Below are 27,208 nucleotides of genomic sequence, written 5' to 3'. Positions count from 1 at the left end.
ATATACGTCAATATGGGTGTTGGTTAAAAAAAGACCAAACATTATTGTAGGGTAAACAGGATTATACTTAGAACCACAAGAGCAAAGGCACATTCTAATTTGACATTGATAGACTTATTCACTGATGTGACCCTTGGTTTCAGCCAGTGTTACGTGAAAGGAGCTATTATAAAGTAACTCACATGGGCAAAGATTTTATTCCCAAAATATTGTACTTTTATCTTCAAAAAAAAATGTTTATTTTTAGAGTGAGAACATGTCACTATTTTAAAATCCTGGTTCATTCAAGCTAAGTAGTCTTGGTACAGGATACAATCAAATCATGATACACACTTCAGTGATTTTTATACTGAGTCACATACTTAATATTAAGGCACATTTACTGAATAAAAAAATAAGTGTTCTTGAGCTTTTAAATTAGAATTTCATAAAGTGCTTTTCAAAAGTCTTATATATTATAGTAATTAAGTGTATATAATTTCCTTAACAAAGGCACTTTGAAAAGGATTGGCACATGGCATTTTGTCTTGCCCCTTTTTTTCTTGGTAGTTTCAAACTTTCTTCACACGTCTTCTCTTCCATTGCATTTAAATTTTCTTTAATAATTCACCACTGGAACAGGCAGCCCTATTATAGAATAAGGTGAACTTTAACTGTCACTTTAAAGATCATGTTTTAGACAGCTTTAGGAGTTTAGCAATTTCTCTAGTGTACAAACCAATTCTTAATGGCTTAAAGAAAATTATATTTGAGTGGCAAATCTGAACCATTAGGCTAATTCAGAGTCCAAGATTTGAGATGGTGTTCTAAACACACATTTTATCTCCAGGGTTTTCTGCTGTTTTCTCAGGTCCATCTGGATATAAGTTGACAGCTGTCAGAGGTATAACATTCACTTTGTCCAACTGAAGAATTCCTCTGAAATATAAAAATTAAAACTAAAGTAAGACAGGGCTACTTTGAGATGATAATTAAATCTATACCTGGGATTAGGTATTTTTGCTTCATTTTATTTATGATGGTTAGTTCACTTTAACCAAACTAACTGGTTTGGAGGAGTAAGAGAAGATCCTTAGCTGGTACTGTAGGAGATGACAAGGTAAATTATAGATCTCCATGGCATACACAGTCCTAGATTTGCACAAAGTGGACAAGAGGACTAGGCCCAAGCAGCTTTCTAATCTGTACTCCACTGGCATGCAACCATAGATCTTTAGACAGCATTTCTCCTGTTACTCATAGCTCAGCTGGTAAAGAATCCACCTAAAAGATTCGCTGGAGAAGGGATATGCTACCCACTCCAGTATTCTTGGGCTTCCCTTGTGGCTCAGCTGGTAAAGAATTCACCTGCAATGCAGGATACCTGGGTTCGATCCCTGGGTTGGGAAGATCCCCTAGCGAAGGAAAAGGCTACCCACTGCAGTATTCTGGCCTGGAGAATTCTATACAGTCCATGGGATCCCAAAGAATTGGACACGACTGAGTGACCTTCACTTTTACTTTCTTTCACTTTCTCCTGTTATTAAAATACCTTGCTAGTCTTCAAAAATTTACTGCATTTTAAATTGATACTTTGTGGTTGAAAATACATAGTGAAGCCCTCTTGTTTCATTTCTTTCTTATTATACACAATGCATTTTCTGTTATAGACACTTGTTCCCTTTCCAGTACACTAAGTTCTTAAACAGCAGTCTGTCCTAGCCACATGTGAATTCCCAAGACAGGTGTCTTGACTATATATGTATCCAATAAAAGTCTGTTAATTTTGCTAAAGCTGAAAGATGGGCTAGAAAAAAAGAGATATATTATCTTTTTCCCCCACTTGTCTTACTCTTCCTAATTTTTCTATTTTCTACTCTATAGTAAATACAACTACTTTTTAATCATTAAGAATACTTAAGTTGATCAAAAATGAGAAATACTTACTTGTATTCACAAACTGGGAAAAGCACCTTTAAGATGGTTATTACTATAACTGCTCCTATAACTCCAACCACCATGACATTCAAAAACATGAAGAATATTGGGAAAATACTGCTCCAAAACCTGCACAGATCTTTTCTGAACTTTTCCATCCACTGACACATCACCTAAAAAAAAAAACAGTTTTTATTAGATGTGCAAGTTTCATTTGAGCTCTAAGAAACTTTAAAACTTATGTTCTAGTTTTAGGTGATGGTAACATTTATACTAACCCAAGATGGGTGGGTGATGGTGGAGAGTCTGACAGAATGTGGTCCACTGCAGAAGGGAATGGCAAACCACTTCAGTATTCTTGCTTTGAGAACCCCATGAACAGTATAAAGAGGCAAAATGATAGGATACTGAAAGAGGAACTCCCCAAGTCAGTAGGTGCCCAAAATGCTACTGGAGATCAGTGGAGATATAACTCCAGAAAGAATGAAGGGATGGAGCCAAAGCAAAAACAACACCCAGCTGTGGATGTGACTGGTGATAGAAGCAAGATCCGATGCTGTAAAGAGCAATATTGCATAGAAACCTGGAATATCAGGTCCATGAATCAAGGCAAATTGGAAGTGGCCAAACAGAAGATGGCAAGAGTGAACGTCAACATTCTAGGAATCAGCAAACTAAAATGGACTTGAATGGGTGAATTTGACTCAGATGACCATTATATCTACTACTGCAGGCAGGAATCCCTTAGAAGAAACGGAGTAGCCATCATGGTCAACAAAGAGTCCGAAATGCAGTACTTGGATGCAATCTCAAAAACAACAGAATGATCTCTGTTCGTCTCCAAGGCAAACCATTCAATATCACAGTAATCCAAGTCTATGCCCCAACCAGTAATGCTGAAGAAGCTGAAGTTGAACGGTTCTATGAAGACTTACAAGACCTTTTAGAACTAACACCCCCCAAACAATGTCCTTATCATCATAGGGGACTGGAATGCAAAAGTAGGAAGTCAAGAAACACCGGGAGTAACAGGCAAATTTGGCCTTGGAATACAGAATGAAGCAGGGCAAAGATTAATAGAGTTTTGCGAAGAGAACGCACTGGTCATAGCAAACACCCTCTTCCAACAACACAAGAAAAGACTACATATGGACATCACCAGATGGTCAACACCGAAATCAGATTGATTATATCTTTGCAGCCAAAGATGGAGAAGCTCTATACAATCAACAAAAACAAGACCAGGAGCTGACGGGGGCTCAGATCATGAACTCCTTATTGCCAAATTCAGACTTAAATTGAAGAAAGTAGGAAAAACCGCTAGACCATTCAGGTATGACCTAAATCAAATCCCTTGTGATTATACAGTGGAAGTGAGAAATAGATTTAAGGCCTAGATCTGATAGATAGAGTGCCTGATGAACTATGGAATGAGGTTCGTGACACTGTACAGGGGACAGGGATCAAGACCATCCCCATGGAAAAGAAATGCGAAAAAGCAAAATGGCTGTCTGGGGAGGCCTTACAAATAGCTGTGAAAAGAAGAGAAGTGAAAAGCCAAGGAGCAAAGGAAAGATATAAGCATCTGAATGCAGAGTTCCAAAGAACAGCAAGAAGAGGTAAGAAAGCCGCCTTCCGTGATCAATGCAAAGAAATAGAGGAAAAGAACAGAATGGGAAAGACTAGAGATCTCTTCAAGAAAATTAGAGATACCAAGGGAACATTTCATGCAAAGATGGCCTCGATAAAGGACAGAAATGGTATGGACCTAACAGAAGCAGAAGATATTAAGAAGAGGTGGCAAGAATACACGGAAGAACTGTACAAAAAAGATGTTCACCACCCAGATAATCATGATGGTGTGATCCCTCATCTAGAGCCAGACATCCTGGAATGTGAAGTCAAGTGGGCCTTAGAAAGCATCACTACAAACAAAGCTAGAGGAGGTGATGGAATTCCAGTTGAGCTATTTCAAATCCTGAAAGATGATGCTGTGAAAGTGCTGTACTCAATATGCCAGCAAATTTGGAAAACTCAGCAGTGGCCACAGGACTGGAAAAGGTCAGTTTTCACACCAATCCCAAGGAAACGCAATGCCAGAGAATGCTTAAACTACCACACAATTGTACTCATCTCACATGCTAGTAAAGTAATGCTCAAAATTCTCCAAGCCAGGCTTCAGCAAAACGTGAACCGTGAACTTCCTGATGTTCAAGCTGGTTTTAGAAAAGGCAGAGGAACCAGAGATCAAATTGCCAACATCCGCTGGATCATGGAAAAAGCAAGAGAGTTCCAGAAAAACATCTATTTCTGCTTTATTGACTAGGCCAAAGCCTTTGACTGTGTGGATCACAATCAACTGTGGAAAATTCTTCAGGAGATGGGAATACCAGACCACCTGACCTGCCTCTTGAGAAACGTATATGCAGGTCAGGAAGCAACAGTTAGAACTGGACATGGAACAACAGACTGGTTTCAAATAGGAAAAGGAGTCCGTCAAGGCTGTATCTTGTCACGCTGCTTATTTAACTTATATGCAGAGTACATCATGAGAAACGCTGGACTGGAAGAAGCACAAGCTGGAATCAAGATTGCCGGGAGAAATATCAATAACCTCAGATATGCAGATGAGATCACCCTTATGGCAGAAAGTGAAGAGGAACTAAAAAGCCTCTTGATGAAAGTGAAAAGAGGAGAGTGAAAAAGTTGGCTTAATGCTCAACATTCAGAAAACGAAGATCATGGCATCTCGTCCCATCACTCCACGGGAAATAGATGGGGAAACAGTGGAAACAGTGTCAGACTTTATTTTGGGGCGCTCCAAAATCACTGCAGATGGTGACTGCAGCCATGAAATTAAAAGACTCTTACTCCTTGGAAGGAAAATTATGACCAACCTAGATAACATATTAAAAAGCAGAGACATTACTTTGCCAACAAAGGTCTGTCTAGTCAAGGCTATGGTTTTTTCATTAGTCATGTATGGATGTGAGAGTTGGACTGTGAAGAAAGCTGAGCACCGAAGAATTGATGCTTTTGAACTGTGGTGTTGGAGAAGACTCTTGAGAGTCCCTTGGACTGCAAGGAGATCCAACCAGTCCATTCTGAAGGAGATCAGCCCTGGGATTTCTTTGGAAGGAATGATGCTAAAGCTGAAACTCCAGTACTTTGGCCACCTCATGCAAAGAGTTGACTCACTGAAAAGACTTTATTGCTGGGAAGGGAGTCTGAGTGAACTCCGGGAGCTGGTGATGGACAGGGAGGCCTGGCGTTCTGCGATTTATGGGGTTGCAAAGAGTCAGACACGACTGAGTGACTAAACTGAAATAAACATTTATGCATCTTGACTGTAATGGTGGTAACATGGGTGTCTACACTTGTCAAAACTTAACTGAACTGTACATTTTAAATGGGTCCATCTTATTTTTTTAATGTACCTCAAAGTTATTTACAATTTAAAAAACTATTTTCTAGCAAAAGAGGCATAAATGTTTGTTACATGTTACTCTCCTTTACAATTATTTACACATGTTGTCTAACTAGAAAGGGCTTCCCAGGTGGCACTAGTGGTAAAGGATCCACGTGCCAGTGCAGGAGATTGAAGAGACATGGGTTTGATCCCTAGGTCAGGAAGATCCCCTGTAGAGGAAATGGCAACCCACTCCACTATTCTTGCCGGACTGGCGGGCTACAGTCCCTGGGGTCCCAAAGAGTCAGACGTGACTAAGTATCTGAGCATGCATGACAAGAAGGCTAGTCCACTTATATAGAATGGACCTGTCAGCTACGTGTTTCCAGTGTTTGGAAGACAACAGAAGGAAAGAGTGACAGACATTTGTAGCTTTTGGAACCCTACGGGGAGTTCAGTTCAGTTGCTCAGTCATGTCCGACTCTTTACGACCCCATGGACTGCAGCAAGCCAGGCTTCCCTGTCCATCAGCAACTCGTGGAGCTTGCTCAAACTCATGTCCATCAAGTCGGTGATGCCCATTGGTGATGGGGAGTTCACTGCGTACTTCAACAGTGATAGAGGAAACTTGGGCATGCTTTGATGGCAAGGACTGAAGAGTCTGTTCTTCCTTGCTCTGAGAGAGATGGAGTAGGATTAGTAAGGGCACCAGAGTTCAGGCATTCAAAAAGTGACCCAGGTTTCTCCAGTAACCCAAAGCAAGCAATCCTAACCTAACCTTCAGCGAGAACCTCTTCAAAGAATCATCAACCAAGTGTGCTAACTCACCGTACAAAGTCTTGAGGGGACTGTGCGTGTGTGTACATGTGTGCACGCATGAAGTCACAGAATAAACAGACCGATGGGGATATGAGAAAGACTCCCAAACAAACTGAAATCTAATGCCTTAACCATCATCATCTGAATACATTACTAAGAAGGAAAACAGGAATACCTAAAAATGTCCCATTAAAACAGTGATGAGTTCATTACTGACAATGTCCCATGGATCCAATTCTCATGGTTTCTACCTCATTTTAAACGCTAGCACTTATTTGCTTTACCATAACTATAAATGCTGGTAACACATAAAGATAATCCCAAATACCTGATTTACCTTATATGAAGATGGAGGCTCAGCCCTGAGAGGAGTTTCAGGTAATTTGCCAGGTAGAGCTTCATTTACAGTGGTTTCCACATTCCTGATAAGATACTGGCTGGTGGTCTGCAATGAACTAACACCTTCTCCTGAGAAGAAAGAGCCAAGTTACCAAAATGCTAAGAACGTGCTGGTGACTCTCCCACTAGTTCTAGGATTCTACACCAGTAACATTTAAGATGGTGGGAACATTTGCTTTTTTCCTAGGAGAAAAAGAAACATTTGATTGTTTAGATTTAAATGCCAGAAAGGAACCTCAAATTAAGACAGTAAGAAGGGAGCTACGGCAGTTACGATTCTGTCACATAGAAAGTCAAATTTTTTAAGTTCTGTGTTTCAGTGGAAGAAATGATATTTCCTCTTCTAAACGAACTTAAGTGAATGAAATTCTTATTATGTATTTTTAGATGATTTCAGCAAAATGTCCCTCTGTCATCAGCACGGACCACATTTTACAAAATGGATACATAAAGCAATACATGTTATAAAGCATTTTTAAAAGAAGCTTACTTCCAAACATATTAACTATGATGAAAAAGTTACCAATTAAAGAAATCATTTCCTTAATACTTTAAATAATGGTCTTTGAAAGTACCTTTTTTGGAGAGGTTGGGAAGGGTGAATAGAATGTCACTGTCTCGGGAAATCGAGTAGAGCATGCTTTCTTCTAAAGGCAGGGTGTAGTTAGAACGTCTGACTATTCCCTGATTCTTAACTAAAATATCAATTTCAGTAATGTCCTTTTGTTGAGCCTATGAAAAAATAGAAGCAATTACTCTTTATACTGTGTGGATCACAATAAACTGGAAAATTGTGAAAGAAGTGGGAATACCAGACCACCTGACCTGCCTCTTGAGAAACCTATATGCAGGTCAGGAAGCAACAGTTAGAACTGGACATGGAACAACAGACTGGTTCCAAATAGGAAAAAGAGTACATCAAGGCTATATATTATCACCCTGCTTACTTAACTTCTATGCAGAGTACATCATGAGAAACGCTGGACTGGAAGAAGCACAAGCTGGAATCAAGATTGCCGGGAGAAATATCAATAACCTCAGATACGCAGATGACACCACCCTTATGGCAGAAAGTGAAGAGGAACTAAAAAGCCTCTTGACGAAAGTGAAAGAGGAGAGTGAAAAAGTTGGCCTAAAGCTCAACATTCAGAAAATGAAGATCATGGCATCTCGTCCCATCACTTCATGGGAAATAGATGGGGAGACAGTGGAAACAGTGTCAGACTTTATTTTTTGGGGGCTCCAGAATCACTGCAGATGGTGATTGCAGCCATGAAATTAAAAGACGCTTACTCCTTGGAAGGAAAGTTATGACCAACCTAGATAGCATATTGAAAAGCAGAGAAGCAGACACATTACTTTGCCAACAAAGGTCCATCTAGTCAAGGCTATGGTTTTTCCAGTAGTCACGTATGGATGTGAGAGTTGGACTGTGAAGAAAGCTGAGCACCAAAGAATTGATGCTTTTGAACCGTGGTGTTGGAGAAGACTCTTGAGAGTCCCTTAGACTGCAAGGAGATCCAACCAGTCTATTCTGAAGGAGATCAGCCCTGGGATTTCTTTGGAAGGACTGATGCTAAAGCTGAAGCTCCAGTACTTTGGCCACCTCATGTGAAGAGCTGACTCTCTGGAAAAGACTCTGATGCTGGGAGGGATTGGGGATAGGAGGAGAAGGGGACGACAGAGGATGAAATGGCTGGATGGCATCACGGACTCGATGGACATGAGTCTCAGTGAACTCCAGGAGTTGGTGATGGACAGGGAGGCCTGGCGTGCTGCGATTCATGGGGTCGCAAAGAGTCGGACATGACTGAGCGACTGAACTGAGCTGAACTGTTTATTTTGAATAGTGACACAACCTGGTAAGAGTCTAAAACTGAATTTTCTTCCCTGATTTCTGAAACTAACAAACTTGTCCTATTTACAGCGTTCCTCTTTAAGATAGTTAATTTGCATCTCTAATCACACACAGTGTGCTTTAGCACGCACTATTAGAGGTCTGCTGTTTCGTTCCATTGCCTTAAGAGAGACCTGTCCAGAAGATGGCAGCAGAGCTACGAACCAAATTCAGTCTCTTCACTTACTTGCTCTACTTAATAATGATCACAATTTTAAGGGATATAAACATGTATGAATATGATCTTTTTTCAAATTAAGGCTTCAAATTCTAAGCAGGTAAATGCTAAAACAAGTAAGACAATTCTAAATGATTGGATACAGGCAACATTAGTGTAGCTTCTTTCCTTATCAAGTCAGAAATAAATAACTGAACGTGTGCATAACACTGAACACAAACCTTTACAATTAATCCCCAGACGGCAAGCGCACTATCTTACCTGTTTTCCATCTATCTCTACTACCTCTTCTTGAATGACAATCAGCTGCAAACTGGAACCAGATGTCATAGGCCACTCATGAACTAAAATCCTTACACTGACAATTCCAAAATATTCTTTTTCCTCCAAGTTTTCCAGATTTTCATTCTTCACTGTTTAAAAAAAAAAAAAAGTGATAGCTTTGAACAAAAAATGCCACCAAATCAGTTACTGAATTTGATCATTTTGTTGACATTTACATGGAACAAGACAGTTGTACACCATTATCTTTGCCTTTCTTTATTTCTGACCTCATTGATGTTTCAGATCTATGAAAACAAAGACAACTTGACAAACCTCTACAATTCTTGTACTCATTTAAAGGGAAAAATGCCTGATGACTTCCAGATTTTGTATGGAACTTCAAACTTGCCACACCTTTCCTATTCTTTTACATAGATTGGCTACGAGGAACCAGTAAGGTGTAATTGTTTACACAACAGGGTAGAAGACACAGACGATCTCAAGTGTTAGAGAGGTGAGCACATTCATTCATCCATCTATTCATTCATCCATCTATTCATTCATTCACAAAATCCAGTGATAGAAAGGACTCTAGCAGTAAGGACACTTGAGGGTTTTTGTCAATCCTTTTCCCAGTTAGCAACTTGTTAATCGCTGGGGATGTTAATCACTGGGGAGGGCGGGAATGAGGATGAGGAAGGGAAAGCCCCGTAATTACTCCCCACTAACTGTGGTGTTGGAGAAGACTCTTGAGAGTCCCTTGGACTGCAAGGAGATCCAACCAGTCCATTCATGAAGGAGATCAACCCTGGGATTTCTTTGGAAGGAATGATGCTAAAGCTGAAACTCCAGTACTTTGGCCACCTCATGCAAAGAGTTGACTCATTGGAAAAGACTTTGATGCTGGGAGGGATTGGGGGCAGGAGGAGAAGGGGATGACAGAGGATGAGATGGCTGGATGGCATCACTGACTCGATGGACGTGAGTCTGAGTGAACTCCGGGCGTTGGTGATGGACAGGAGGCCTGACGTGCTGCGATTCATGGGGTCACAAAGAGTCGGACACAACTGAGCCACTGAACTGAACTGAAGTGGACAAACGATGGAGTGGGATCTGCTATTGGCCCTGTTCCTTCTGGCTGAGAAACCCCACCCCCACCCCAGCAGCAATGGAGGGTGGCAGTTGCAACTGGTTTATAAAGCTAAGGAGTGCTATAGAAAAAGATACCAGAAACCAATAAAACTGAGGCAAAAGCAGCATTTTGTTTCTGTTCCTCCAGTGTTATTGGCTGAGAATAATCCGCCAAAAAGGAACCCAGATGGATATCGTGCATGCAGGCTCAGCTGTTTAAGCCGACACTGTGCCTTTACAGAGCTGTTCCCTTGATCCAGCATGCTCTCTGTTACTCACTCTCCTCCCTTAGGTTTTTAAATTTTATTATTTTTTGATGTGGACCATTTTCAAAGTCTTTATTGAATTTGTTACACTATTGCCTCTGTTTTGTGTTTTGGTTTTCAGCCATGAGGCATGGGGTGTCTCAGCCCCCCACTAGACTGAACCTGTACCCCCTTTATTGGAAGGCAAAGTCTTAACAACTGGATCTCCAGAGAAGTCCCCTCCCATACATCTTTAATAAACTCCTACTTAATAGTTCTAGATACCATATCCTTACAATGCTGAGTTCATGCCTTTTTATAAAAAAAATTTAAAGCACTAACAGTGTAGTTCTTAGTTTATAAACCTGTCTCATCTGGGCCGAGTTTCTTGAGAGGACGCATTACGTTCTCATTCTATCAGTTCAGTTCAGTTCAGTCGCTCAGTCGTGTCCAATTCTTTGCGACCCCATGAATCGCAGCACGCCAGGCCTCCCTGTCCATCACCATCTCCCGGAGTTCACTCAGACTCACGTCCATCGAGTCCGTGATGCCATCCAGCTATCTCATCCTGGGTCATCCCCTTCTCCTCCTGCCCCCAATCCCTCCCAGCATCAGAGTCTTTTCCAATGAGTCAACTCTTTGCATGAGGTGGCCAAAGTAATGGAGCTTCAGCTTTAGCATCATTCCTTCCAAGGAAATCCCAGGGTTGATCTCCTTCAGAATGGACTGGTTGGATCTCTTGCAGTCCAAGGGACTCTCAAGAGTCTTCTCCAACACCACAGTTCAAAAGCATCAATTCTTCAGCGCTCAGCCTTCTTCACAGTCCAACTCTCTTATTCTATAGCCTATGAGAAGTAGTGATTCCACTCAGAATTATAAATGCATAATTTAAAACAAATACCTGGTCTAGTGGTTCTGTACCCTAACTATGTATCAGAATCAACTGGGAACAGTATAGATGCGAAAGCCTCACTCTAGCCTTAAAATCTCAGGGGGTACAGACTAGCATTTGTAATTTTTAAACAGGTACATACATTTTTATAAAGAAACAAGTGGCCTAACCCCTGGTCTCAATCTAAGTTCACAAACTTGTTCCTCCTTGACTTCTGTGTTTCTGTTAATAAACCCCTGCCCCTTTTCCAAACTACCAAGGGCGAGAATGACTAGGCTGCCTTTGCCTTCTTCACTCTCATCCTCTAGCCAGTCAGCTGACCATTCCCGATCCAAAGTACCTCTCCTACGTGTCCTTTCCAGCTCCACTACCTCCCCACCCGAACACCTAGTTCATTAGCTACTTACTCTTGACATGTTTACCTCACTATTCTCCCCTTAAGCAGAGAAGCGCGCTGGCTGCCACGGACTGCGCAGAAGCGTGGTGGAGACGAGCTACCCCATGCCCAAGGTTAGGGGCGGCAGCTGAGAGGAGCAACCCCACGTCCAAGGAGTAGTGGCTGCGTGGGGAGGGCCGAGAGGAGCTACTCTACGTTCAAGGTCAAGAGGGGCGGCCGTGAAGAGATACCCCTCCTCGAAAGTAAGGAGCAGTGGCTGCGCTTTGCTAGAGCAGCCGTGAAGAGATACCCCATGTCCAAGGTAAGAGAAACCCAAGTAAGACGGTAGGTGTTGCCAGAGGGCATCAGAGGGCAGACACACTGAAACCATAATCACACGGACAGAAAACTAATCACATGGACCCCAGCCTTGTCTAACTCAATGAAACTAAGCCATGCCACGTGGGGCCACCCAAGATGGGCGGGTCATGGTGGAGAGCTCTGACAGAACATGGTCCACTGGAGAAGGGAATGGCAAACCACTTCAGTACTCTTGCCTTGAGAACCCCATGAACAGTGTGAAAAGGCAAAATGATAGGATACTGAAAGAGGAACTCCCCAGGTCAGTAGGTGCCCAATATGCTACTGGAGATCAGTGGAGAAATAACTCCAGAAAGAATGAAGGGATGGAGCCAAAGCAAAAACAACACCCAGCTGTGGATGTGACTAGTGATAGAAGCAAGGTCCGATGCTGTAAAGAGCAATATTGCATAGGAACCTGGAATGTCAGGTCCATGAATCAAGGCAAATTGGAAGTGGTCAAACAAGAGATGGCAAGGGTGAACGTCGACATTCTAGGAATCAGCGAACTAAAATGGACTTGAATGGGTGAATTTAACTAAGATAACCATTATATCTACTACTGTGGGCAGGAATCCCTCAGAAGAAATGGAGTTGCCATCATGGTCAACAAAAGAGTCCAAAATGCAGTACTTGGATGCAATTTCAAAAACGACAGAATGATCTCTGTTCGTCTCCAAGGCAAACCATTCAATATCACAGTAATCCAAGCCTATCCCCCAACCAGTAATGCTGAAGAAGCTGAAGTTGAACGGTTCTATGAAGACCTACAAGACCTTTTAGAATGAACACCTAAAAAAGATGTCTTTTTCTTTATATGGAACTGGAATGCAAAAGTAGGACGTCAAGAAACACCGGGAGTAACAGGCAAATTTGGCCTTGGAATATGGAATGAAGCAGGGCAAAGACTAATAGAGTTTTGCGAAGAGAATGCACTGGTCATAGTAAACACCCTCTTCCAACAACATGAGAAAAGACTCTACACACGGACATCACCAGATGGTCAACACCGAAATCAGATTGATTATATCTTTGCAGCCAAAGATGGAGAAGCTCTATACAGTCAACAAAAACAAGACCAGGAGCTGACGGGGGCTCAGATCATGAACTCCTTATTGCCAAATTCGGACTTAAATTGAAGAAAGTAGGAAAAACCGCTAGACCATTCAGGTATGACCTAAATCAAATCCCTTGTGATTACACAGTGGAAGTGAGAAATAGATTTAAGGGCCTAGATCTGATAGATAGAGTGCCTGATGAACTATGGAATGAGGTTCATGACATTGTACAGGAGACAGGGATCAAGACCATCCCCGTGGAAAAGAAATGCAAAAAAGCAAAATGGCTGTCTAAGGAGGCCTTACAAATAGCTGTGAAAAGAAAAGTGAAAAGCAAAGGAGAAAAGGAAAGATATAAGCATCTGAATGCAGAGTTCCAAAGAATAGCAAGGAGAGATAAGAAAGCCTTCCTCAGCGATCAATGCAAAGAAACAGAGGAAAAGAACAGAATGGGAAAGACTAGAGATCTCTTAAAGAAAATTAGAGATACCAAGGGAACATCTCATGCAAAGATGGGCTCGATAAAGGACAGAAATGGTATGGACCTAACAGAAGCAGAAGATATTAAGAAGAGGTGGCAAGAATACACAGAACCGTACAAAAAAGATCTTCATGACCAAGATAATCACGATGGTGTGTGATCACTCACCTAGAGCCAGACATCCTGGAATGTGAAGTCAAGTGGGCCTTAGAAAGTATTCACTACAAACAAAGCTAGAGGAGGTGATGGAATTCCAGTTGAGCTATTTCAAACCCTGAAAGATGATGCTATGAAAGTGCTGTACTCAATATGCCAGCAAATTTGAAAAACTCAGCAGTGGCCACAGGACTGGAAAAGGTCAGTTTTCATTCCAATCCCAAAGAAAGGCAATGCCAAAGAATGTTCAAACTACCGCACAATGGCACTCATCTCACACCCTAGTAAAGTAATGCTCAAAATTCTCCAGGCCAGGCTTCAGCAAAACGTGAGCCGTGAACTTCCAGATGTTCAAGTTGGTTTTAGAAAAGGCAGAGGAACCAGAGATCAAATTGCCAACATCCGCTGGATCATGGAAAAAGCGAGAGAGTTCCAGAAAAACATCTATTTCTGCTTTATTGACTAGGCAAGCCTTTGACTGTGTGGATCACAATAAACTGTGGAAAATTCTTCAAGAGACGGTAATACCAGACCACCTGACCTGCCTCTTGAGAAATCTGTATGCAGGTCAGGAAGCAACAGTTAGAACTGGACATGGAACAACAGACTGGTTCCAAATAGGAAAAAGAGTCCATCAAGGCTATATATTGTCACCCTGCTTATTTAACTTCTGTGCAGAGTACATTATGAGAAACGCTGGGATGGAGGAAGCACAAGCTGGAATCAAGATTGCCAGGAGAAATATCAATAACCTCAGATATGCAGATGATACCACCCTTATGGCAGAAAGTGAAGAGGAACTAAAAAGCCTCTTGATGAAAGTGAAAGTGGAGAGTGAAAAAGTTGGCTTAAAGCTCAACATTCAGAAAACGAAGATCATGGCATCTTATCCCATCACTTCATGGGAAATAGATGGGGAAACAGTGGAAACAGTGTCAGCCTTTATTTTGGGGGGCTCCAAAATCACTGCAGATGGTGATTGCAGCCATGAAATTAAAAGACACTTACTCCTTGGAAGGAAAATTATGACCAACCTAGATAACATATTAAAAAGCAGAGACATTACTTTGCCAACAAAGGTCTGTCTAGTCAAGGCTATGGTTTTTTCATTAGTCATGTATGGATGTGAGAGTTGGACTGTGAAGAAAGCTGAGAGCCGAAGAACTGATGCATTTGAAATGTGGTGTTGGAGAAGACTCTTGAGAGTCCCTTGGACTGCAGGAGATCCAACCAGTCCATTCTGAAGGAGATCAGCCCTGAGATTTCTTTGGAAGGAATGATACTAAAGCTGAAACTCCAGTACTTTGGCCAACTCATGCGAAGAGTTGACTCATTGGAAAAGACTCTGATGCTGGGAGGGATTGGGGACAGGAGGAGAAGGGGACGACAGAGGATGAGATGGCTGGATGGTGTCACCAATTCAATGGACATGAGTCTGAGTGAACTCCAGGAGTTGGTGATGGACAGGGAGGCCTGGCGTGCTGCAATTCATGGGGTCGCAAAGAGTCAGACACGACTGAGTGACTGAACTGAACTGAACTGATTCTCCCCTTCTGTAATCCCTCCCTCTTCAACCATTCACAGAATGGTTCCAGATTAATCTCACCATCACATGGTTTTGATTACGCAGTCCTTGCTAGACGCCTTCAAGGGCACCCCATGACCTTGCTGGTGGTTCTCTGCCTGGTCCTTCTTCTTCAGGCTCATTACAGTGCCCTCTCTCTCATCTGCCTAACCTCCCTCGCATCCTCTGAGCTTCCATCTGGAAAGCTTCCCCTCTCTCGTGGTCCATTTCAGTGCTTTCCCTGCTTACTCAGTGGTCTCCCTCAGGGAAAGGTACGCTGCTCGTCAGCCTACTCATATGCCCAAAGGCCAGTCACTAGAACAGAGACTCAACAGATGAGAAAAGGCAGTCATGTCAATACATCAGAGAGTACTGATGCATATGACTCTTCCTCCAAATCTGTAATGGCTGCTACAGAATAAAACTAGTAACAAGAGCCCTCTATATGCTGACTTTCTCTACTGAGGGAGACCGCTTTCCAAAATGGCTCTCAAGGACTCTTGCCCCTCCAGCCTTACTGCCCCTTTGTAACTGCCTTCCACGGAGTGCGAGCTGGACCTAGACACTTGTTTCGAACAAAGAAAATACAGCGAACGTGCTGGAATGTCACTTGTGTGATTAGATTATAAAGAACGTGACTGGTGTCTTGCTAGTGTGCTCTCTCCCTGACAGTCTCTCTTGTTCTCCGATAAAGCCAGCTGCCATGTTGTGAAATGCTCTACAGAGAGGCCCACGTGGCAAGAACATGAAGGATGGACTCCAGCTAACATCCTGTGAGGAACAGTTCACAAGGAAATGAATCCTGTCAAGAACCGCAGGTGCTAGGAAGCAGACCTTTCCCAGCTGAGCCAGAGTCAGAGGACCCAGCTAAGCCAAGCTCAAATTTATGACCTACAGGAACTAGGAGACAGTAGTGTCACAGGCTACGACATTTGGATTAAACTGTTAACCAGCAATATAACTAATACATCTACAAAGAAGAATTTTTTTTTTAAGAATTAAGGATAGAAGCCTCTTGCTGTAGTTGCATTCAATGTTTTAAAGATTCCTATAAAATGATAAGACAGGCTTTTACTTCAGCTTTCAAGGAAATAAACTCAATGCAACTGGGATGATTAGAAAGATGACTGTAAGAAATAAAGCAGGCAGACTGCGCCCCACATCAAATTCCTAATACATACAACATCAGTGGAATGTTCTTCAAGCCAGTAATGGCACTTCTTTTCCTCGCTATGACGGATTAACTTGCAGTACACCAACTCTCACTGAGAACTACAGCAAACATGTAAAAACGTGAATGCACACATTGACACTGAAATCTGCACTGAAAAAATACGAAGCAGAATTCTTCAGGTAGAGGGAAAAGAACTCCAGAGCGGAACACAGATATTCAGGAAGGAATGAAAAGCAATAGAAAGAGTAACTGTGAGGGTTAGCACAAAAGAACATTGGCCTCCAGGAGAACACTAGGAACAACTTACAGTGCTCAGGGTTTAGGAACCCAAAGAGCTAAAATTCATGAAAATAGCAACACAAAAGCAGCAGGGGGAGGAATTCCCTGGTGGTCTGGTGGTTAGGACCCTGGGCTTTCACTGCCATGGCCCAAATTCAACCCCTGGTCAGGGAACTAAGATCTCTCAAGGCACAAGCCTAAAAAAATAAAAATTAAATTGATTAAAAAATTTTTAAAGCAGAAAGAGAATAAATGGAGTTTAAGTGTTCTAAGATTCCTGCAGTGGTTGGGAAATGATAAAAGTGTAAGTTTACTCATCTCCAGGGTAACCATTAAAACAGTAACATAATATAAAAACCAACAAGATAGAGGGGGACAATGAAACAAAAAGTAAATAACCCAGAAGAGGAGAAAAAAAGAAAAAAAAGAAACAGAACAGATAAGACACAGATAGAAAACAATTAATATAGACTATCTAAATCTAAATATATCACTTATTACATTAATGTAAGTAAATTAAAATTCCAATTAAAGACAGAATGATAGCCTGAATTAAAAAAAAGAAAGAAACCACAAGTGCATGCTGCTTGTAGGACATTCACCTTAATTATAAGGACCCAGGAAGACTGAAAAAAAATGGAAACACACCACTAAACAATCCACCACCCTCCTCCATGCCCAGCCAAAAAGCAGTTACTGGTAAAATAATATATTTAGATAAAGCTGATTTTAAGGCAAGAATATCACTAAAGATAAATAAGGACATATTATAATGACAAAAGAGTGGATTCACCAGAAGACATAACAGCTCTAAATCTGCATGGATTTAGTAATACTGTATGTCAAAATACACAAAGCAAAAACTGACAAAAATGAAAGAACAGACAAATGTTCATAGTGCAGATTTTAACATACCATTCTCAGTAATTCATAGGGCAAGCAAACAAACAAACAAAAATCAGTAAATCCATAAAAGACTGAGAGATATAGAACATCATATCCAACTAATTACATGATTAACTTTCTTTTCAAATACAAATAGGAAGCAACATTTATTAAAACTGGCCATATGTTAAGCTATACAGCAAGTCTCTAAATTCAAAGGGTTAAAATTATACAGCTACATCTGATGATAGAGATGGAATCAGTAAAAAAGAAAAAAAAATCCCTCAGTGTTTGAAAATTAAGCAATATACTTCAAAATGACTCCTAGGACAAGGAAATATCACAACAAATAACTGGAAAACATGAATGGAATGATAATAAAGACACATAATGAATTAAGTATAGGACACAAGTGCTCAGAGAAATATTTACTGCCTTAAATCTGTATATTAAAATAGGTAACAGGAATACTATACAAATTTCTCATATTCTTTATCTCATTTAAACAATGGGTATATTCCAATGTAACATGTTTGCTTGTCTTTAAACAACTCAAGATTTTAAAAGGTTAAAAAGGAAAATGTAAAACACACATAAAGGTAGAAGAATCAGAAAGACAATTCACTTTTCTCTTTGCTTTTTACAAATGTGAAGAGATTTTGCCTTGCTTGTAAATCCCTATTTACTACCTCTAGGCACATTCTTACATTGTTATTAGCCTACCAGACATGCAGTTCCAAGCAATATCAATGCCATGATAGAGAATATGTGAGAATGCCAGAAATAACCAATATTAAGTAGGAAAAGAGTTTTAAATCCATTAGTGTTATCACATACTCTAGTAATGATGTATATTATTAATTTAAAATGGAAATAAATAACATCAAAGAATTGTGTTTCACTTATTTGGTGTTATTAAAAACACAGAACAATTATGAAATAATTTAGCAGTACTTACCTATCAAAGTCTGACAGCTTATTCGGGTTACACCACTATTTACAGGGAAGTCATTTACATATACCTGTCCACTCTCATAGGTTATGTTAAGAACAACCTTAAAATAAAGCAGCATATACATTAATTCCAATGGTTTACAAATGATGACAAACTTCATGGCAAAAATACTTTCTAACTAAATGAGGTATATAGATAAAAAATAAAACAGTCTGCATGATACTTAGCTAAATGATATAACGAAAGCATAACAAAGACACACCTGTTCTTTAGACACCTCCCCATCCTCCAGGGTGGTTACATTAATTCTGAGGCTGTCCTGCAAAATAAATACATAGATCAGGTAGGTATGCATCTGCTGAACCGAGAGTAACTCAGTTCATTCTCTTCTCCCTCAGTTATACTTACTGTATGATTGCATATGACTACATTTAAAGAACACTGTTAAAAAACTCATCAGGAAAAAAAAAACCAAAACACAATTCATCAGTTTCATTTTTACAGCTCTTTTGTGTGTGTGTAGGGGGTGGCTTTCAGGATCTTAGTTCCCAAACCAGGGATGGAACCCAGGACCCCAGCAGTGAAAACATTGAATCTTAACTGCTAGAACACCAGGGAATTCCCTCTACAGCCTTTTAAATGCCATTATTCACACTTTCAGTTTTTCATAATCTATACACTTATCCATTAATATGAAATATATCATGTATCTGAGCATGTAATACGCAAATATAAAGTTTAAAAGAAAAGATAAACACTCATGTATCTCCTGCTGCTGCTAAGTTGCTTCAGTCGTGTCCGACTCTGTGCGACCCCATAGACGGCAGCCCACCAGGCTCCCCCATCCCTGGGATTCTCCAGGCAAGAACACTGGAGTGGGGTGCCATTTCCTTCTCCAATGCATGAAAGTGAAAAGTGAAAATCATGTTGCTCAGTCATGTCCAACTCTTAGCGACCCCATGGACTGCAGCCTACCAGGCTCCTCCACCCATGGGATTTTCCAGGCAAGAGTACTGGAGTGGGGTGCCATTGCCTTCTCCCATGTATCTCATACCCAGGGGCAAAACTAAAATGTCATTCATATCTTCTAAGTCCCCTGCATGATCCTTTCTGTCACATTTCCCACTGCCCCTCAGAAGGAATCCCTATACTGTCTTCCATGTTAACACTCCTTGCTTTCCTTTACAGTTTAACTCCCTATGTTCTCTTTCTCTAAACAACCTATTGTTTAGTTTTATCTGTTCCTGAACTTTATAAGGGAATGATATTGCACGTATTCTTTTGGAACTTCTTTCATTTAAAAGTTATGTGGGCAGACACACTTTTTTTTTTTAACAGCATTGTGTAATATACCATCAATTTATTTATTTGTTCCATGAGAGCGGACATCAAATGTTTCCAACTTTATTGTTTTCACATACAAACTTGCTCTTATCCTTCTTAAAGGTGTCTTCTAATACCTATGGACAAGGACTTGGGGTGCACAGTTTCAGTGCCTCTCAAGGTATGCTAAAAGACAGTCTACTCAATTCATGAGATGCTTACTACACACAAGAAAGCACTATTTTAAGTATTCAGGGTCACAGGAACTATAATTTGTTATCTGTAAACGAAATTCTCTCCTAAGTGTATTCACAGACGTTGTTATCCTAGAATAAAAAGAAGACTCCTCTTGAATACCTTGGGGGGGTATTCGTAATTTTCAAAGAGAAAAATTATTCATAAACATCAAACTAACATACCAGTGTATTTCTTGGCACCATGAGCAACCCCAATACTGTATATATTTCTAACAAATGAGAGACTAAGACAGTGCTTTTATGGGCTGAGTTTATTGATTCCTGGGACAACTTGATAAAGAGGATACTAACATGTAAGTCCATACCATCTATTCAGGATGACTTTGGTCTACTTCCCAACTCCCAGAGGAGCCCAGGAAGCTTTAGGACTAGTGATTCCTCAGCTCCAGCCCAGTTTCCTCCTGGCCCATCCTTATCTAGAATTAAGTGTGGGTTAGAACAAGTGAACTCATCTCTTAGAACAAACTAACATTCAATAAACCATCAAGTTGCTGGCTGTATTGTTTTATGCCCAAATTTCAGTCAAGAATTCATTCTTTCCAAACTAGACAATCTATTTGAAAACTGTAGAGTACTGTTCTTCTAACAGTCTGGAGATAAGCCTCCAGTGATGCTCTTCTGAGAAACCTTTTTAAAGCTTCTGCCTTTCAGTAGAGAGCATACCCTATATTGTGAGCCATTTACTGCACGTACATACATCACTTGCTCAGTAGAACTGGGCCCATTGTCTTTGGGAAAGACAATGAGCAGGCACGAGCAGACTGCATTTTCCAGAGGGCCACCTCCAATTAAATGCTTCTGGATCCTCTTGAATGATTTCACATCAGGAGAGACTCTCATGCCTTCCTGCCTCCTAACCCAAAGTTCAGAGCCAGGTCATATTTCTTGTTCTTTCCAAGAGCCTCTGACGGAACTGGAAGTACAGGCTCGTCAGCCAGGGCAGTGTACACTTAGAAAAGGGTGGCAGAACTGAAGTCTCTCCCCACTCATTTTCAATTCTCCTCTGATTCCGTCACTCACAATCGCCCACCTGGGACAAAATGGCTTCCTAAGAACAAAAGTAATAGATACCTGGTTTAAAGTAAGTCTGAGGGAAATAAATAAATATTTACACATATAAGAAATAAATATTTACACATATAAGAAATAAATTTACACATATAAAAAAAGAAGCATCCTCTGGCTGCCTCCCTCTCTTTGGTGACCAAGTCATTTCATTATCAGAAGAATGAACTGTAAAAAAATTTTTATTAATTCACAATCTGTGTAACCTCAACATCTGACAACTTACATATGTAAACAAAACAAAAATGCTTATAATCCAATAAATCTGAGTGACTGAAGACATACACAGAGAATTTTCCTGATTTCAACCAATTTTCTTACATTTAGGTCAGGCGGGATACGAAGATAAACAAACGAAAACGTGTGTGATAAAGCAAGTATGAGTGAGTGAAGTCGCTCAGTCGTGTCCGACTCTTTGCAACCCCATGGACTGTAGCCTACCAGGCTCCTCTGTCGATGGGATTTTCCAGGCAATAGTACTGGAGTAGATTGCCATTTCCTTCTCCAGGGGAGCTTCCTGACCCAGGGATCGAACCCGGGTCTCCCACATTGTAGACAGACGCTTAATACAAATGGTCGGCTGAGTTGGCATTATTCAATATAGTATCCACTAACCACAATGTGACTATTTACATTTAATCAAAACTAAACAACATGTTAAAAACTCAGTTCCTCAATCACACTGGCGACATTTCAAATACTCAATAACCACAGTAGTCCAGTGGTTACCGTGATGCGGAGAGTTCAAACACACCATTGCTGCACAAAAGTCAACAGAAAAACTCCTATCAAATATGCAAGACCACTCTAAAACTCTTTCAAATATTCTGTACCTTTGAAAATTTTCACAATACAACTTTGAAAAATGTTTAGATTCAGAGCCTCAGCTTCCCACATACACCTTCCAAGGAATGAGATTCTCCTCCCAGTTGCAGAGCATTCATTTAACCAACGAAATGAGTGTAGATCTGGACTTTCCAAAAGCAGACAGAAGTCATAAGGAGAACTGAAATGAACAACTCACTAAGAACCCACAGTATGGTGTACTATCAGCCTGCAGTCTAAAGGCAAGCATATAACAGGAATAGACTCAAAGGTCTTTGGGATTCATAAATAACTATGATAAATCTCTAAAGTCTGGAAAAGGGGTAACCAATGACTCTATCTCCAGGACTCTAGGAATTACTTCATTTTAATTTGGTCTCGATCTCATATTCATATTTTTGAACAGCTGCAACTGTGGTCCACTTCGGATATAAGTGGTTTTTAGAGCTTGGGATGGTGTGGCTTCTTGGAATGTCCCAAGAGAACTGAAACCGAGGTACGCTATTATTTTCGTAGCCAGGAAGGTAACGCCGAAACTCTTAAAACAGTGAAAGTACAACGGTGGCATTTATGGTGTCAGTCACCCCTGAGTGCTGGGTGTCCAGGTCTTGATTAGTAAGAAAAGGTGCACCTACGTCGTTTATCTTCATTCTGGGAAAATCGCATTGTGAAGTCTTCAAGACTTTCCCCCTATCACACATTCAACGGCTGAGTGGCAAATACTGGTTAAGGACAGTGAGAGTCCCCCCTACCCGGGCAAAAGCAGTAAGAACCAGTCAGTCATCCTTCAGTACAAGCACGCGGTGATGCGCAAACTTCAGCCCACCTCGAGGTCACCTGGATGGAGAGCTTGCTGGAACGCTCTGCTGGGTCCTCACCCTGGTGCTTTTGATTGGAGCGTTTCTACCAGGTTCCCAGCGGATGCTGGCGCGCCTGGCCCCAGCGCGCTTAGAGACCGGCTCCTCTAACACCGCCCGCTAAAGGCAGGCCGGCAGGGTCAGCGCTGGGTCTTCCGTCCTCTGCCTCTGAGGCCCCCAGGCACCCGGCTTGCGCGCACCTGGAGCCCCGCGCGCCGGGGGCAGGCATTCCTTCCCGCCACCCGCCGGCGCAGACAGGTGGCCTGGAAACGCCCTCGCTCTCTCGTTGAGCAACTTCCACGTTTCCCTAGCACATAAACACTGCCTCGCCCCAGAGCCCGGCTCTACCCCAAGAAGGCGCCATGACAAAAGGCTGTGATTGGCGACTTTCGACGGCAAACGCCCGTCAGGACGGCAACAGCCGAGACTACGGCAACAAGCAGTTTCGCTGCGCCGGGCTTAACCACACGTTAAAGATTCCCTTTCACTCTCTCGCCTCCCTCGTCCCCTGCCGCCCCCGTTTCCTTGGGTGCTTCTCCCCACCACTCCCAGCCCTTTGGGAGCCCGACCCCCAGTCCACGGCCTGCCCGCAGGGAGGTGGAAGGCGTCGATGCAGACGCTGCCGTCCCAAGTCTCCGGCCCGGGCTTCTCCCCCAGGATCCCGGCCGAGTCGCGCCCGCCTAGCCCTACCTTCGGGGCTGGCGGCAGGAGCGGCGGCTCAAGGGTGCCGGTCGTCAGCCACCCGGTGGCTGGCAGGGCCGCGAAGAAGAGCAGCCGGAGAGCGAGGGGCGCCCGCGGAGCGCCCTCCATCTTGGACAGGCCGGGGGCGGGCAGCGGACCTAGGCCTGCGGGCTGGAGGCTGGGGCCTACCGGGCCTGAGGGGCGGGGCCTTTCGTGGGGCGGGGGCCTTTGTCGGGGCCGGGCGGGGCGGGGCGAGGGCGGGGCGAGACCCGGAAGTCTCCTAGAGCAGCGGGGGTCTATGGCTCTAGGCCGCCGCACAACATTCGGGGGCGGAGTCAAGTCACAGAAGGTCCGATTTCGTCATTAGACCGGCTCTCTGATTTGAGAATTTCCTCACCTGAATGAGTGTAAACATTCTCATTGCCTTTGTTTTTGATTTAGTATATACTGTTTGTGTACGTCAGTATGTCTCTATGTGTATATATTTACATATATCTACAAAGTGAAAATAAGGGTAATGTATCAGAACACTGTTGAACGTATCACATTTGGATAATCAATCCTCAAGGAAATCAATCCTGAATATTCATTGGAAGGACTGATGTTGAAGCTGAAACTCCAATACTTTGGCCACCTGATGCGAAGAACTGGCTCATTGGAAAAGACCCTGATGCTGGGAAAGATTGAAGGCGGGAGGAGAAGGGGACGACAGAGGCTGAGATGATTGGATGGCATCACCGACTGGATGGACGTGAGTTTGAGTAAGCTCTGGGAGTTGGTGATGGACAGGGAGGCCTGGCGTGCTGCAATCCATGGGGTCGCAAAGATTCGGACACGACTGAGCGACTGAACTGAATATCACGTTTGGAGTATATCACTTAGCGTGCCCTGCTAGGTCGCTTCACTCCTGTCTGACTCTCTGCGACCCTATGGCCTGTATGTAGCCCGCCAGGATCCTTCCTCCATGGGGGTTCTCCAGGCAAGAATACTAGAGTGGGTTGCCATGCCCTCCTCCAGGGGATCTTCTCAACTGAGGGATCCAACCCCTGTCTCTTCTGTCTCCGGCACTGGCAGGCGAGTTCTTTACCACATGCGCCACCTGGGGAAGCCCTCACGTTTGGAGAAGGGGTTGATTAAATCGGTACTTCTCACCTTGGCTTGCACTTGGGAATTGTCTGAGCACTTTTACAAACTGCTGTTTCTGGGGTCTTCCGGGGAACCTGAGTTTCTGATTTAATAAGTCTAGGCAGCAGCTTGGGTATTGATAGTTTTTAAAGTTCCCCAGGGCTTTATTGGAGAAGGCAATGGCAACCCACTCCATTACTCTTGCCTGGAAAATGCCATGGACGGAGGAGCCTGGTAGGCTGCAGTCCATGGGGTCGCTAAGAGTCAGACTTGACTGAGCGACTTCACTTTCACTTTTCCTTTCATGCATTGGAGAAGGAAATGGCAACCCACTCCAGCGTTCTTGCCTGGAGAATCCCAGGGACGGGGGAGCCTGGTGGGCTGCCGCCTATGGGGTCGCACAGAGTCGGACATGACTGAAGCGACTTAGCAGCAGGGATTTATTGTGCCAAGGTCAAGGAACAACCGCGCATTAAGTTCAACATTCATCTGATCACTGGAGAGGCAGAGAGCAGCACTCTGCTGGAAGCCAGGTCACCTGGGTTCTCAGGGCTTTTCTAGTCAGTTTCTTAACCTATAAATTGACAATGACAGATTTTTCTTCCCCACTTCAGGTTAAAAAAACTTTTGATGAAACCCTCTAAAGCAAATGTGAAAATAAATTAAAGAAACCCCATTTAAAATAAAGTCTGGGAGGCAGTGGCATGGGGGAAGTGGATGAAGGCAGTTGAAAGGTACAAACATCCAGTTATAAGATAAATACTAGGATGTAACATAAAACACGATAAATATAAGCAACACTGCTGTATGTTATATTATGTAATATATGAAAGTTGGTAGAAAGTAAATCCTAAAAGTTCTCATCACAAGAAAATTTTTCTTCTATTTTATTTCGTATACATATGAGATGATGGATATTCACTAAATAATAAATGATAATAACTTCATTATGTTGTATACCTTAAAGTAAACTGAAGTAAAAGTTGCTCAGTCATGTCCAACTCTTTGCGACCCCATGTGCTATACAGTCCATGGAACTCTTCAGGCCAGAATACTGGAGTGGGTAGCCTCTCCCTTCTCCAGAGGATCTTCTCAACCCAGGGATCAAACCCAGGTCTCCGGCATTGCGGGCGGATTCTTTACCAGCTGAGCCACAAGGGAAGCTCTGTATACATTAAACATATACATAAACATATATCAATTATATCTCAATAAAACTGGAAGAAAAAATGATAAAATAAAAGCTTTTAAAAAGCAAATAAGTTAAAAAATAGGGACTTCTCCAGCAGCCCAGTAGTTAAGACTCCAAGCTTCCATTGCAGGGGGCTCAGAGTTCATCATGGTCAGGAACTATGATCCCGCATGCCACCCAGAACAACCAAAAACATAACAACAAAAAAAAAAAACTTAAAAAAATAAAATAAAATGATGGATGTCTGGAAGCCCCAAAGGGGGAGATCTCACACCTTATCATTCCCTGTGCTGTAGAACCCCAAAACAAGAAGAGAGAGGTACCATGCATTTCCCAAAGGAAGAGGCTTACTGTGTACTCCTCCAGCATAAGGAAGATTTCTCCTTAGCCAGCAATAGCCTGCCAATGAGAAACCACCACATTCGGTCAATAAATTTGAACTCCTGCTCTCTCCCCAGAGGTTCCTGGTGACTCAGATGGTAAAGAGTCTGCCTGCAATGCAGGAAATTCAGGTTCAGTCCCTGAATCCCCTGAAGGGAATGGCAACCCACTGCTGTATTCTTGCCTGGAGAATTTCATGGACAGTGGAGCCTGATAGGCTACAGTCCATGGAGGTGCAAAGAGTCGGACAGGACTGAGTGACGAACACTTTCACACTTCTCTTCCAATGGATTTTGACTCAAAACCGACACTCCCAATAATCCCCTTTTCTCTATAAAAGTATGTCCTTCTCCTTTGGTCTCCAGCTTAACCTAGTTTCAGTTCAGTTCAGTTCAGTTCAGTCGCTCACTGGTGTCCAACTCTTTGCGACCCCCTGGACTGCAGCACACCAGGCTTCCCTGTCCATCATCAACTCCTAGAGCTTACTCAAACTCATGTCCATCAAATCAGTCATGCCATCCAACCATCTCATCCTCTGTCATCCCCCTCTCCTCCCCCCTTCAATCTTTCCCAGCATCAAGGTCTTTTCCAAGGAAAAGAATATCTCTTCTTAATATCTTTTCTTCACATCAGGTGGCCAAACTATTGCAGCTTCAGCATCAGTCCTTCCAGTGAATATTCAGGACTGATTTCCTTTAGGATTGACCGGTTTGATCTCCTTGCTGTCCAAGGGGCTCTCAGGTCTTCTCCAACACCACAGGTTAAAACCATCAATTCTTCAGCGCTCAGCTTTCTTTATGGTCCTACTCTCACGTTCATACATGACTGCTGGAAAAATCATAGTTTTGACTAGACAGACTTTTGCCAGCAAAGTAATATCTCTGCTTTAAATATGCTATCTAGGTTTGTCATAGCTTTTCTTCCAAGGAGTAAGTGTCTTTTAATTTCATGGCTGCAGTCACCATCTGCAGTGACCTTTGGAGCCCCAAACAATAGTCTGTCACTGTTTCTATTGTTTCCCCATGTATTAGCCATGAAGTGATGGGACCAGATGCCATGATCT

The 27,208-nt window shown here is 42.4% G+C and overlaps 1 protein-coding gene across 3 annotated transcripts; it reads right to left on the bottom strand.

Annotated features, from left to right (window-relative positions):
* Positions 1–193: 193 nt before the first annotated feature.
* GINM1 (glycosylated integral membrane protein 1) lies at positions 194–23,620 on the bottom strand. Of its 3 annotated transcripts, none has more exons than XM_052645760.1 (9): positions 23,457–23,549; positions 20,713–21,067; positions 18,702–18,758; positions 18,443–18,539; positions 8,881–9,032; positions 7,120–7,276; positions 6,483–6,613; positions 1,927–2,090; positions 194–918 (listed from the first exon to the last, which is right to left on the bottom strand). In XM_052645760.1, the coding sequence occupies exons 2-9, from the start codon at positions 20,857–20,859 to the stop codon at positions 807–809; spliced, it is 1,017 nt and encodes a 338-aa protein (XP_052501720.1). In that variant the 5' UTR covers positions 20,860–21,067; positions 23,457–23,549; the 3' UTR covers positions 194–806. The 3 variants fall into 3 exon arrangements, with proteins under 3 accessions (XP_052501720.1, XP_052501721.1, XP_052501722.1); XM_052645761.1 differs by lacking the exon at positions 23,457–23,549 and adding an exon at positions 21,918–21,943; XM_052645762.1 differs by lacking the exon at positions 20,713–21,067 and having other exon boundaries at positions 23,457–23,620.
* Positions 23,621–27,208: the final 3,588 nt, after the last annotated feature.

The sequence above is a fragment of the Budorcas taxicolor genome, chromosome 9 (genome assembly GCF_023091745.1).
Source record: "Budorcas taxicolor isolate Tak-1 chromosome 9, Takin1.1, whole genome shotgun sequence".
Taxonomy (NCBI): Eukaryota; Metazoa; Chordata; class Mammalia; order Artiodactyla; family Bovidae; genus Budorcas; species Budorcas taxicolor.
The sequence above is the reverse complement of the archived record's forward strand: the minus strand, read 5'-3'. Positions and strand labels throughout refer to the sequence as shown.